The sequence below is a fragment of the Nomascus leucogenys genome, chromosome X (assembly GCF_006542625.1).
Source record: "Nomascus leucogenys isolate Asia chromosome X, Asia_NLE_v1, whole genome shotgun sequence".
In the NCBI taxonomy this organism is placed as follows: Eukaryota; Metazoa; Chordata; class Mammalia; order Primates; family Hylobatidae; genus Nomascus; species Nomascus leucogenys.
Genome location: NC_044406.1, coordinates 92,027,744 through 92,042,308, shown reverse-complemented (window position 1 = coordinate 92,042,308; position 14,565 = coordinate 92,027,744). Strand labels below are relative to the sequence as shown.

Here is a 14,565-nt window from a genome sequence, read left to right as displayed (position 1 = left end):
ATAGTAACCACCATAGGGGCCCAGGCAGAAAATTCCCTTTGGCCCTCTGAAGATTTGCTGAAAAATCAACTCACAAAAGGCAGAATAATTGGAGAAAAGCATATACATTTATCTAACATGTATACACTGTATACACAGGAGCCTTCTGAATGAAGACCCAAAGATACAGGGAAAATTGCCCATTTTTATGCTTAGGTTCAACAAAGAATGGACAGCCATGTAGGCATATGATTTGATAAAAAGACTATGATCTAATGCTAATGAGCTGAGTGGGGAAAACCGGCAAGGCCTGTCTGTCTAGATTCTTCTGGGCTTCTCTGAGCACACATTCCTTCCTTCTGGGTGTGGGGCAGGACCCTCTCTGGAATGGGAACCTTATGACCTATAGTTAAACAAGGTAGGTCAAATAATTTCTTTGTGGCCAGTTTTCACACAGAGACGTGAAGAGAAAGTTAGAGTAATATTTTTAGGTTTTATGGCTGGCTTTGTGGGAAAGGGGTTCTGGTTTCTATGACGTGCTTTGGGGAGGAGGGATTCCAGTTTCTATGGCTAGCCTCAGGGGAGGGTGGGGAGAATGGGACTGAGAGACAGGAGGGCAGGAAAAGGTCAAAGACAAACTTGCTTCTGAGTCCTTCATTTTGAGGTATTGTTTTCTGAGCCCCAACACCACCCTCATATGTTGGTTGTGAGGACTAAATGAGAAAATGAATGAAAACCTCTACACGCAATGTATGCTGCACAGTGAGCTCTCAATAGATAAAAGCTCTCTGGGAGCCCCTTTTATGATTATTATGGAGTTGCTGGCTTCGAGATTACTTCTGTTATATTATCTTTATTCAGTCAAAATCCCCGCTACTATTTATTTCACCAACTCTCCACCCTATTGCTATGTTCCACTATTTTTTTCTAAACTCACCCTCCCCTGCAAAATCTCAGCATTAACAGTAGAAGGATAAATAAACTAAGAGCCAGGACCACAAAAAGTGTGTTTTCCAGCCTGAATGTGAAATTGCTTCCTCTGTGTGTAAATAGCTGCCATTTTCCACACCAGAGGAAAGTTTTTCTAACAAGCTATGTAATCTAAATGACACCTGCAACAAGGCACTACAATTAAACTTTGCAAAGTGGAATTAAAAGCACTTGCTAAAGCCATGCGTTTGAACATATTCACCAAAGACTGATCCCAAATCCTACTTGGTAGTTTTACCCCAAGCTTTATATCCAGATTGCTTTGCTACTATTGCTGAATAGTAATCTAGCAGCAAATCTTTGAAGTATTTTCAAGGAATAAATCCTTCTTGCTATCATATTCAAATGCCAATGGGTTGAGAGATTACCCCTAATGTGTGAAGTCTCCAACCAGGGACTCTAGAGCTGTCTACAATAATCAGGAGGAGAAGTGTTATTTGCATATTCACCAGGAAACAGGTTAGTGGTTTCTTCTAAGTAGCCAATGCTCATGTCTAAAAAGCTGCATAAAAGCATGTATTTCTGAATGATTTGCCAGGTGAATGGTGAATTGCCTTCCAAATAAAGATAATTAGTTCCGGCTTCCTTCTTGTGTCCATTTTGAAGAATCCCTATAAGTAATGTCTGCCTTTGACCTTAAGGCAGACTTTCTCTTCTTATCCCTGGAGACTCTATCCCATTATGTTGCTCACTCTCTCCTACTCCTCTTTTCCTTTTTCCATTATCACCTGTACTACAATTCTCACCTTCTTATAACCAACTCTCCTGTCTTACTTTTTCACTTCAATTAGCCCTCCACACAAATTCAACATGAGAATAAAGAAAAAAACTTTAAAATAGCATATAGTCACCTAAAATATGCTGTGGGAAATAAAACTGTCGCTGTAGGCATCATTAGCAAATGATCTAAACATGCTACTGTGCATGTCTATTTGTTGTTAAACCCTTCCCTATGCATCTGCAGCCTTCGAAGGAATAAAAAGAAATTTCCACAATAATATCACAAAAATCTGCTACGATTTATGTAATAAAAGTGTTCCAGAAAAGTTGCATTTAAATCAAATCCTGTTTTAATGCAGAAAGAAAGCTAACTATTTAAAGAAATACTATGGCATATATGGAGAAATAATTTCATTAAAGCAAATGATAACCTTCTAGTTTATCAGTTTTGAATATCTGGATCTTTTTATACTTGACCTTCTTAAAGCAAATAGCACCTATGGACCTTAAGAAACACTTGTTTTACTGAAGTTATATTTCTCAGAATCATAAATTTAAAAACAATAGTCAGAAAATGAGCTTTAGAAATCTGACAATCTTTCAAAATTTGCATAAGGGAAATACACCATTTAAAGAACCTCTATTTACATAATTTTGTAATTAACCAACTCTATTCATGTCATATTGAAATTCTTATCCCATGCTAAACCCAAAACAAGTATGAGTGGTTACTCTTTAAATAATCCTAGCCTTATATTTTGAATTATGAGAGGACAATCTGTTTGTTAATTGTTTTCATATTACTGAGCATACAAAGCATGGTATAAGTTATATAATGTTCCAAAAAAGAATAAACCTTCACAGAGCAACCTCTTGAACTTCCATACCAAGTAGCCATTTTGTTTCTACATCAAGCATAACATTTGAACTGTGTGAATAAATACACAAATATGATACTTTCTTATATGAATGACGACCACTGACCCAAGGATAATTATAAACAAATTTTGAATTATCTTTTCCAGCTCCTAGCTTGTTGCCTGGCATGTAACATGTACTCAGCAAATATTTATTTAAGTGGTAAATGAATAAATGACTGCTTTCCCTAGTTGAAGTCGCTTTTACCCACACACTACCTTGACACATTTTCCTTGGTTACCATGATCTCTATTTTCATGGCAATTCTTAGAAATTTAAAGGAAACAAATTGGGGCCTATAAAAATCAGTGTGTGTGTGTGCGTGTGTGAACTAACATACTCACAAAATAATCAAACGTATGACTTTGACTTGTTAGCACCATTCTCTTCTCTAGTGTCTCTCAAAAACATGATCCTTGGAAAGCATAAAACAGAATCACCTGGACAAAAAGGTAAATTCCTAGTCTTACTGATGTACTAAATTAGAATCTAAGGGAGAAACCTGAGGATCTGTATTTAGAGATCTTCATCTTCATCCTACCTGGGTCCCTTCACATGATTCTGATGCACATTAAATTTTGAGATCCTCTGCAAGGTATTCAAATGAAATTTTAAATCTGTAGTTAAAACAAGTAAACTAACATCTTATAAAATACACAAAATAAGCAGCTCTAGCTCTCTTTTCCAGAATCTAAAATGAAATGAAAGAAGCAAATGCGTTGTCAACAGAACCCATTTGATGTGAGTGAAAAGGAGGTTCGGTGTTTACTTTATTCTGGTTCAACTTGAAACTCAAGCCAAATACTATAATGTTACAAGATTCAGCAAATGATCCAAAATGGAAGTGCTCTGCAAGGATTAGTGACTGTGGCCAAAGTGATGATGCTGCGACGCTTCGTGCATGGTCAGGTCACTTATTAATAATGTACAACTGCCCATGATTGAATTTTCTGCCATGAATGAGGCAGGGAAGTCTAGTTCATGTTGAAGAAATCAGAAACTAATCAAAAGCAGATCTTTGCTATTTGGAATTGGCGCAATACGGTAGTTATTTTGAAAGCTCATGGGGAAAAGAACATGCAATTCTAATCAAAAGAATTAAACTTTCATAGAAGGCACTCTACAAAATCAAACTAAGAAGCAAAACTATCATTTATTAGTATAGAGAGTGAAGGAATATATATGTATATTATATATTAGTTTATTAAAAATATATATTTTGTGTTCCTTGTGCTAACATTTAGAATTTTGAAAAAGAGAAAAACAACGAATCTCAAGGATCAAAAACCTAATTAAATATATGGGTTATAGCAATGAACTTAACTCAGCAAGTATTAATTAGTTGACTGATTTTAACACTATCTCAAAAAGGTCATCCAGACCTTTTTGAACCTTTTTAAACAAAAATAAAATAGAAGAAAAAATGTATTGCTAACATTAGCAAGAGTATGTTATAAATTAACCAACTGGCTGATGTTGGCATTAGATGGTTAAACAAGTAATGCCCATGTGCATTAATCATAAGTCAATTAATGCAATCAATATTGCAATTGTCTAGGTAATTTCAAAGTTTATCATGGCTTGGATATTATCCACAATAGAAATATGTATGTGTATACATACAAACATACATACACATACTTTTTAAATTGTTTATATTTCAGGTATACAACAAGATGTTTTTGTTACACATACACATAGTAAACTGATTACTACAGTCAAACAAATTAGCATATCAATCTCCTCATACATTTATTTTTGTGGTAAGAGCACCTAAAATCTACTCTCTTAGCAAATTTTCAACATGCAATATTATATTTATTTTTTATTTTTGAGACAGAGTCTTGCTCTGTTGCCCAGGCTGGAGTGAAGTGGCGTGATTTCAGCTCACTGCAAACTCTGCCTCCTGTGTCAAGCAACTCTCCTGTCTCAGCCTCCCTAGTAACTGGGATTACCAGCACATGCTACCACGCCTGGTTAATTTTTTTTTTTTTTTTTTTTTAGTAGAGACAGGGTTTCCCCATGTTGGTCAGGCTGGTCTCAAACTCCTGACCTCAGGTGATCCACCTGCCCTGGCCTCCCAAAGTGCTGGGATTGATTACAGGCATGAACCACTGTGCTGGCCTCAGCATACAATATTATTAACTACATGCCGTACATTAAATCACTAGACTTATTCATCCTATATAACTGCAACTTTGTATGCACCTTTTGACCTACACTCCTTATTCCCCACTCTCTGTCTCGTATCCATTTTTCTACTGTCTTTTGCAACACATTCAACTTTTTTTTAGGTTCCACATATGAGATTATAATATACATGACATATATAATAATAGGAAAATTAGTCAAGATTTCTTTGTGAGCAATAGTAAGTAGATTTTTTTTGTCATACAGTTTCTCAGGTTCCATCACATTCATTGTAAGACATATCTTTTTGGTATTAGATTCTGTCTTATATCTCTGAAAATTACTTCCTAAAATTCTCTAACAAGTAAGAATATTCTGAGTTTATCCTTCCACTAGTTTACATTTTGTTTGTACTTCAGATTTAAAACACACATGCATGTTCTTCATTTGAAGTTGCTCTAAGAATCACTAGAAGCTCACAATAACATCACTCACTTATGGAGAATTTTGTATAAATGATATTTTGGATGCAGTCTAAGAAGATTCCATTCCAAAAATCTAACAGACTCTCATTCTAAAATCAGCCTTCACCTACAAGGAGATTCCACAAATGGGTTAAGTCAACATTCTAGAGCGGCTCCACTATATATTTTCTGAGATGTTTAGTAATAATGATACCTTGAAGAGTTCAGAACCTTTCATAAAGACAGAGAACAGATAAGCAGCAACTAGGCCCTTGTTCTCTAAACTCTTTTTTCATATTCCATATATTGCTTTTACTCAGTACAACTTATTAATAGCAAGTTTCTCAACTATTTGATTTGCAGGCAATTCTAAATTCACAGAAAGTTGACTCTTTGAACAAAACTCTTGCTTCCCAAACCAAATTATACTTAAAATCTCATTTGCCATAATTTTGTAGAACCAATTCCTACCTGTAACTTTCAATTCAGTTGTTCGTCTTACAAGTTTTCCTTCATATTTAAGTTCACATGTGTAATTTCCTCCATCTTCTTCTTGAACTTCTTGGATCAGAAGAGCATTTCCTTTCTGTATTATTATGCTTCTCCACATTTTTGGCTTGCATTCCTGCAGATAAAATATTTGCAAGTAAGCAAAAAATAAAAGTTCACAGACTACATCTCAGTACCAGCAAGTTAGTACTTTTACTTTTTTGTATTCTTCTCTTTTGTTTTCAAAATATGTAACTAAGGAGTTAAGTCAATGACCAAGAAAAATCACAAATGTGTCCTATTGTATCCAATTCTAATATCACAACTATTGCACTACAAACCACTTTAAAGGCCTGACCTCAAGAGCAAGAAGTCTTTAGAGGCATTCTGAAAAAAATAAGTAGAATAGCATAGAGGCCCCCCAAATACAAGAGAGGTATAGCAGAACCTTAACAGTCACTAAATATTATTATAATGTCCTGGTTCTTTCTATTTGACAAGGATATTTCCTAAGAGTCCTAAGAGGATATGGTTCACTTAGCCACTTAGTATACTCCAGGGGAGTCTTAGGCATTATTAAACATTCATAATAGGATTTTATATTGGCAATGAAGTTTACAATTGTTTCATTAATTACTCCTTATTATAAAAACTAATACTAGTACTCCAGAATCTCCCTTCTTGTAATCAAGAAATCCATGTGGGGGTAGAGATGGTAGGAATATAAAAAATTAAGGACTTCTCTAGAAACATAGCTAGGTAAAATGAGGACATGCTTTGTTATAGTAACAGCCTGGAGAAATCATCCACTTACTTTCTGAGTTCAGTGATATATAACCACAGAACAAGATTTGGGTTTTGAAGCCAATTATCTTACTCTCCTGATAGGAATGTGAGGGAATCTTGCTACCAAGATTGGACTTCCCTAGAAAGGAATGTTTAATACTTTTCCAGAAAGTGACAAGGATATAACAATAGCCAAGTATGTAAGAATATTCAGGCAATTATCTTGTCTTTTAGGAAATTTTTTTCAGACTACTTATTAGATATTGCCCCATTCTGGCTATCATTCCCCTCAAGTGGTAGCCAAATGCTGTACAAACATCAGTCAAGGGGTAGGGGATAGCTGTTAGGGAGTGCTGAATATTCAAGGCAAAAAATATTTTATCGCCAGGCACGGTGGCTCACGCCTGTAATCCCAGCACTTTGGGAGGCTGAGGTGGGTGGATCACTTATGGTCAGGAGTTTGAGACCAGCCTGGCCAACATGGTAAAACACTGTCTCTACTAAAAATACAAAAATTAGCTGGGTGTGGTGTCAGGTGCCTGTAATCCCAGCTACTTGAGAGGCTGAGGCAGGAGAATCTCTTGAATCCAGGAGGCAGAGTTTGCAGTGAGCCGAGATCATGCCACTGCACTCTATTCTGGGTGAAAAGAATGAGACTCTGTCTCAAAAAAAAAAGTATTTTATCATGTAAATTCTGTCTGTCCGTTAAGGCAATAAATAAATTGATTTTGAGGTAGATGATATGAACAATAGTTGAGAGCACTTTTTACTTTCCCCACTATGGTGTATACAACATCTGCATCTACCACTCCTCACCCCTGCCTCCATACACATATCTTAAACATTCATGTAAAGTTAGAATCTGTGCTGACTCTCAATCCCAAGCTGTGAGTGCTTGTGTATTTGTGTTCATGTGTATGTGTACGTGTGTGTGTGTGTGTAAGTGATCTGAGACAGCGAGTACCCATTTTTTTCATAACAACATTTTTTTTCTTTCATGTTAGCAGGAATTTTGACAACAAAACACACAAACTGGTGCTTAAATTCACAGGTATAATATTTAAGAGATACGCTTGCTTTACGTTCAATACAACTACCCACACACATTGTCAGAGAGTAAATAATACTATTGAGGGCAAGTAGATATAAGGATGCTTCACTTCCTACGGTCTTCCTGAAGAACAGTTAAGGGTCTGTCTGAAATTATATTACATACCATGTCTGGCAAGGTTTATCACCTATATGAGATTTGCTTCTGAGTTAAACCTTGGGATATAAGGTTTCTGGGAAAATGAGGAAGAAAGTCAGAACACAGAGAAAAAGAAACAGCCCAGCTGCCACTGCCGTCATACGATAATAATCCACAATTATTTTCGCATTGTTTCCAACTCTGATAGCCTCAGATTTCTAAAGAATCATTCTGAAGGTCGTTAAACAAAAATATGGTCCCTCTGGGCATTTTGAGAGGAAAGGAAAATGAAAACTGAGCTGCTGTGCTTTCCCACAACAGTGGTGGGGGTGGGCAGGCAAGCCCACACACTCATTCAAAGACAAATGGTGTCATTTTCTAATGTCATTTTGGGGAAAGTCCATACGCAATTAATTCTAACAATTTTCATTTTCTCCGCTGTTTTGCTTTTTTTCCCCAGGAAGTAAAAACTAAAGAGTGTATAGGAATTAGAAAATAACTCCTGATGAAGAACAGCCTGGAATCTTTATATGTTCTTTGGGAATGATCAAGATAGTCCTATGTGTTTTCCAAGCTGCCATCTAGCCTTATAAAAGGTTCTTTGTGTCCAATAGAGGACTTTTATTTTTTTTAACTGTGGCATAAAAAAAAGTTGTCTTCAGGTCACCAACATCCCTCTAGAGACAATGTAGTGTAGATGAAAAGACAAACTGGCTTTAGGGTAAGACATCTCTAGGTTAAAATGTGGGGCTCCCCCAAGTTCTGTCATCTTCAGCAAATTTGCTCATGGGAATAATATTCACTACCATGTGAGCAGCCAGAATCCAGAGGCTTGCAGTTTATTCATTACATTCTTGTTGGGCAGCACTATAAGGAGTGGTCATACAACACAGACAATTTCTAAAGGTTCCCATCCTGCCTCCACTAATATGCCTTTTGCAAAGTTACTTTGTTGGCTATTCTACCTCAGTCTGGATGCCTATATAGACTCTCAGAAGTCTTCCAGGCTCTTGGTTCCATTATCGGCACTCTTTCTCCCCTAAGCTGCTGGCTGCTAGGCTTACTGCTGTCATTGCTTCTCTCCTGCTCACTAACTTCCTAATGAACAGACAGTATTGCCACATGTATTAGTCTGTTCTCATGCTGCTATGAAGAAATACCCAAGACTGGGTAATTAATAAAGAAAAGAGGCTTAATTGACTCACAGTTCTGCATGGCTGGGGATGCTTCAGGAAACTTACAATCATGGAGGAAGGCACCTCTTCACAGAGTGGCAGGAGAGAGAATGAGTGCCCAGAAAAAGGAGAAGCCCCTTATAAAACCATCAGATCTCGTGAGAACTCACTCACTATCATGAGAACAGGATGAGGGAAACCACCCCCATGATTCAATTATCTCCACCTGGTCCCTCCCATGACACATGGGGATTATGGGAACTACAATTCAAGATGAGATTTGAGTACAGACACAGCCAAAGAATATCACCATACCCCACTGCTCCAGATGTGTTTAATTCTAGCAACATACTAGGCAAAAAATTTGAAGTGCATAGGTCAAGTCTCAAGATGGTTGTCTGAGGCCAGGACAAACCACCAAAGGCTCAAATTTGAGCAGTCCCCTAATACTCAACTCACTGTGTAATCCCCCTGCTATTTATTGTCCCTGGGACTATTAAACCTCATCAACTTGAAAATTTTGCTGAGAGCCCGTCTTGCTAGAGTTGCTTAAGTTCAATAATCAGATCCGTTTTGTGGCCTGACTATCTCCTCATAGAGTAGTTTGTTGTAGGACATCCTTACCCAGTCAACATAAAGTCAACACTTAAAGCCCAGCTTTTTTCCCCTCCCTCCCCACCTTCCTAGGTGGCACATTTGCCAGTAGTTTCTGGGTTGAAAGCCCAGAATGCACAACTGAGATATCTGTTTACTAAGAACCCTAAAGTAACCTGTTGCCAGCCAAATTTGGATCTTGGAGTTTCCAACCTGAAATATTTACCACTGTACTCATAGTCCACTCCTGAGATATCATCATACCTACAGGTGTTTTTTAAATCCATTTGATTTGGTGGTTGTGGTTACTTTAGTGCCATTCAGAGCACATGACTCATTCCTCATGGCAAGAACATCAGGAAGATTGATTTTAATATTTCTTCTGATTCTGAGGTTTAACCACAAAGCAGCTATGTGACCATAAACTAATCATGTGACCTCTAGTCCTCAAACACCTTTGTTTGAATACCCGACATCCACCCCTTAGGCCAACTTTTCTCCTTTCCCCTGGAGACTGCACTCTCCCACAGGGCATCTAAACATCTGTTTAAAAATCTTTAGGGGGCCAGGTGCAGTGGCTCATGCCTGTAATCCTAGCACTTTGGGAGGCCAAGGCGGGTGGATCACGTGAGGTCAGGAGTTCGAGACCAGCCTGATCAACATGGAGAAACCCCGTCTCTACTAAAAATACAAAATTAGCTGGGCGTGGTGGTGCATGCCTGTAAACCCAGCTACTCGGGAGGCTGAGGCAGGAGAATCGCTTGAACCCAGGAGGCAGAGGTTGCAGTGAGCCAAGATTGCACCATTGCACTTCAGCCTGGGCAACAAGAGTGAAACTCCATCTCAAAAGAAAAAAAAATCTTTAGGGAAATTGAACTGTCTGCAGTTTAAAGATGGAAGAGACAATTAGTACGATTGCAAATTAGGTATGAACCTTGTCCTTTTCAGCCTATCTCTACTCCAAAGGCCTAGGATAACCGACTACAAGGAGCCCTTCCCTTCCAAGCTCTATTTCTCCAACTTTCTATCCTCACGGTATTAATGTTGATATTGGTAGCCCACAGTGGTTAAGAATATAAGTTCTAGACTAAAAACTTGGATTAGAATTCCAAGTAGTATGTTTCTGAGCATGCTACTAAATCAATCTAAGCTTCAGTTGCTTCACCTATTTTAAAAAAAACAGGTGGTGATAATATTTACCAATTGGGGTGACTATAAAGATTAACTGAAGTGATATATGTAAATGCCCTGTAATATAGGGCATCACATGCTAAAACTACTCAATAAATATTAACTATTAGTCTATTATTTTTATTACTTTTAGTACTTTGCTTTCAGGTTATACATGTGTTATGATATATTAATGATCATCAGGAGTTAATGTGACTTAATTTTCTATAGCAGTCTAGAGACAATACTTTAACCTAAAGTTATCATTCTAAGGCTGAGATTAACTTCTGGTTTCCAGTCTGACATGTAAAGGGCTTAGAAGTCATCACTACTATCCTCACAACAAGAAAAAAGCCAAACAAACTGAACATCAATAACCATTTTCAGATCCATCAGATAACTGAGGTCACAAAGAAAACTACTACCCCAAAAACTAGAGAGACAGGAGAATATAGAAAATCACAGCTCACTGGGAACAGAAGCAGCTGCACGAGCCAGCAACTGATATGAACTCTTTACCCTTTTCTAGCTTTTGACATGGAGAAGGAAACTATCCAACTCTAACTCCTTTTAGCCTTTGAAGTGGAGGAAGAAAAAAAGCCAGCTCTTGCCCTTCTAGCCTTCCTGTCTCTAGTGGGTGGGAGAGAAGCTGAGAAGCACTTGTGGTCACAGTTCAGAGACAAGGTTCACTAAAAAGCTGAGACCTAGTCATAATATTATATAGCACTTACCCTCACCCTGTATCTTACCAACACATCAATTAGGACTCTTGTCTAATAACAGGGCGTCACAATTTAAAAAACTGCACAACTCACACCTTATTTAAGAAGTCTCTAGGGAAACCCAAAGACAAGAGAAGAGTGAAAAACAAGGACACCAGAAAGAATTGTAGCCTCTAACACCAACAATTATAGAAAACAGTAAAAACAGTCTTACTCTTAGCCAGAAAAATTTAAAAACCTCACACTAAAGGCCTATTTATCTCAGTTCCTTTTTACCCAGTCAGTACATCATGTCTGGGTTTCAACGAAAAATTACAAGGTATACCAAGTCAAAAAGCAAAACAAACAAACAAAAAAACAGCTTGAAGAGAGAGTAAGCATCAGAAATAGACTAAGATATGAAGTGGCCAGGATGGCTGACTAGAAGCAGCTAGCATGTGTGGCCCATAGAGGAAAAGAAGGGGCGAGTAAATACAATACCTTCAACTGAAACATCCAGGTACTCACATTGGGACTAATCAAGAAAACAACTTGACCTGTGGAGAATGAAGAAAAGCAAGACAGGATGACGGCCCACCTGGAAGCAACATGGAGCCAGGAGAACCTCCCCTGCGTAGAGAAGTGGTGAGTGAATGTGTGACCACAGGAAACCACGCTTCTCCCACGGATCTTTGCAACCCTCAGATCAGCAGATCTCCATATGAACCCACTCCACCAGAGCCTTCAGTCTAACAGACAGAGCTACGTGGAGCCTTGGCAGAGCAGCCACTCAACCATGTGAGGAGACCCTGGAGTCTTAGATATTTTGGCTTTCCAGAAAGGGTAGCTGCAGCTCTGGCAAAGTGGAAGGTTAGACCTCCAAACATGCCCCTAGGAAAGAGGCTGAACCCAGGGGGCTGAGCAGCAACAGCCTGCAGGCCCCATGTCCACAGCACCTAACAGAACAAGACTTGGAATTCCAGCTAGCCACCGGTAGGGGCACTGCACCTCCCTAAAAAGGAGCTCCCAGGGCCAGGGGCAGGGGGAATCTTTGCTGTTTGGGTGACTTAGCCATTCCAGCCTGCAGGCTTTGGAGAGTCTAAGCTGACCAGGGGTGGAAGGGATCTCCCAGCACAGCACAGCTGCTCTACCAAAACGTGGCCAGACTGCTTCTTTAAGTGGATCCCCGATCCTACTCCTCTCACTGGACGGGACCTCCCAGACTGGGCCTGCAGCCACCCCTGCTGGTATTCTCCAAACAACAGAGATTTGTAACCTTCCAGGGATGGAGATCCAAGAGGGAGGGGTGAGCCACCATCGTTGCTGTTTGGGTGACCTAGCCATTTCAACCTTCAGGCTTTGGAGAGTCCAAGCTGACCAGGGGCAGAAGGGATTCCCCAGCAAAACACAGCTGCTCTACCAAAATGTGGCGAGACTGCTTCTTTAAGTGAGTCCCCAATCCCTTTCCTACTCACTGGGCGGGACCTCCCAAACTGGGCCTCCAGCCACCCCTGTTGGTGTTCTCTGGCTAACAGAGATTTTTAACCTCCCTGGGACGAAGCTCTCAGAAGGAGGGGTGGGCCATCATCCTTGCTGTTTGGGAAACTTAGCTGTTCCAACTTTGGGGCTTTGGAGTGTCTAAGGCAACCAGGGGCTAGAGCAGACCCCCAGCACAGCAGAGCTGCTCTACCAAAATGTGGCCAGGCTGCTTTTTTAAGCAGGTCCCCAATCCCATTCCTACTCACTGAGCAGGACCTTCCAACCAGGGTCTCCACCCACCTCCTTCAGGTGACTTTGGGCTAGCAACAGGTCCATACCTCCCTGGGACGAAGCTCCCAGGGGGAGAGGCAGGCTGCCATCTTTGCTGTTTTGTAGCCTCCACTAGTGATACCTCCAGGTACTAGAAAATCCAAGGTGACTACTGACTAAAGCAGGCCTCCAGCATACTACAGCAACCCTATGGAAAATTGACCAGACTGTTATGTGGGTGCCTATTCCCGTATCTCCTTACTGGGCAGGTCCTCCAGGCAACTTGGCAACTTCCTGGACAGAGTCTCCAAGGACAACTGAAAACCTCTGTGCCACTACCTCTGTAGTGGAACGGCCCTTGCTACCCTCAGACTATGGAGGAAATATCCTAAGTACCTTATCCACACGACCAGCAAGCTGCAGTTGACCCAAGGAGAGGAGGCCGGTCCGTCTCCCACAGGTCCCACACATCCCTTACAACTTGTCACCAGACATGGAAGTCCTGGCTTGGACCCACAGCACAGGCCCTTCATCCTGGGCTGATTGCACTAAGCCATTGCTGACCTGCACCTCTCTCGAGTGGAGCTCCCAGGAGACAAGCAAATGATCCTTGGCCACAACCACTACTAAGGTCCCTTCCTCTGCTGCTTCCAAGTTGGGGAAAAAACATAAAACACTGAGATCACCCCAGAGCTACTATGAGAAGCCTAGTAGTGCCAAGTTGCAATCTACAGCCAGCACTCAAAGGAGAGAGGAAGCCACACTTTCGGAGCATTGAGAGGGAACACGGCTCCAAATGTGAGGAAACATAGGAAAGCCACACAACTGAGCAAGAGTGTACCAACTGACCAATAAGCCTATGTGCCACCTGCTGGATCACATCCCAAATCTTCAACACTAAAAATACTTCATTAACGTACCCCCCTCTGAAACCAGAGGCAGGAAGTAAGCTTCAAATAAAGACCCTGCACAAAGCCTCAGCCCAATGAAAACATCCAGAAACATCTATTGACTGTACTCAATCTACACTGCAGTTAAAGGAACATCCGCAGGCAGAGATGAGAAAGAACCAACGCAAGAACTCCAGAAACTCAAATGGCCAGAGTGTTGTATGTCCTACCAAACAAATACATGAGTTCTCCCATAAGAGTTCTTAACCAGGCTGAACTGGCAGGAATGACAGAAATAGAATTCAGAATATGGATAGCAACAAAGATCATTGAGATTGAGGAGGATGAAAAAACCCAATCCAAGGGAAGAAATCACAATAAAACGATACAGGAGCTGAAGGACAAAATAGCTGGTATAAGAATGAACCTGGCCAGGCACGGTGGCTCACACTTGTAATCCCAGCACTTTGGGAGGCCGAGGCGGGCGGATCACGAGGTCAGGAGATCGAGACCATGGTGAAACCCCGTCTCTACTAAAAATACAAAAAAAAAATTAGCCGGGTGTGGTGGCGGGCGCCTGTACTCCCAGCTACTCAGAGAGGCTGAGGCAGGAGAATGGCG

The 14,565-nt window shown here is 40.2% G+C and overlaps 1 protein-coding gene across 1 annotated transcript in view; it reads right to left on the bottom strand.

Moving 5' to 3' along the window:
- Nucleotides 1-14,565, bottom strand: part of IL1RAPL2 (interleukin 1 receptor accessory protein like 2) — a 1,171,118-nt gene that overhangs the window by 497,150 nt on the left and 659,403 nt on the right. The window contains exon 5 of the mRNA XM_003262140.1: nucleotides 5,673-5,826. Within this exon, the coding sequence (XP_003262188.1) occupies nucleotides 5,673-5,826 (154 nt within the window). The remainder of the gene's footprint in view (nucleotides 1-5,672; nucleotides 5,827-14,565) is intronic.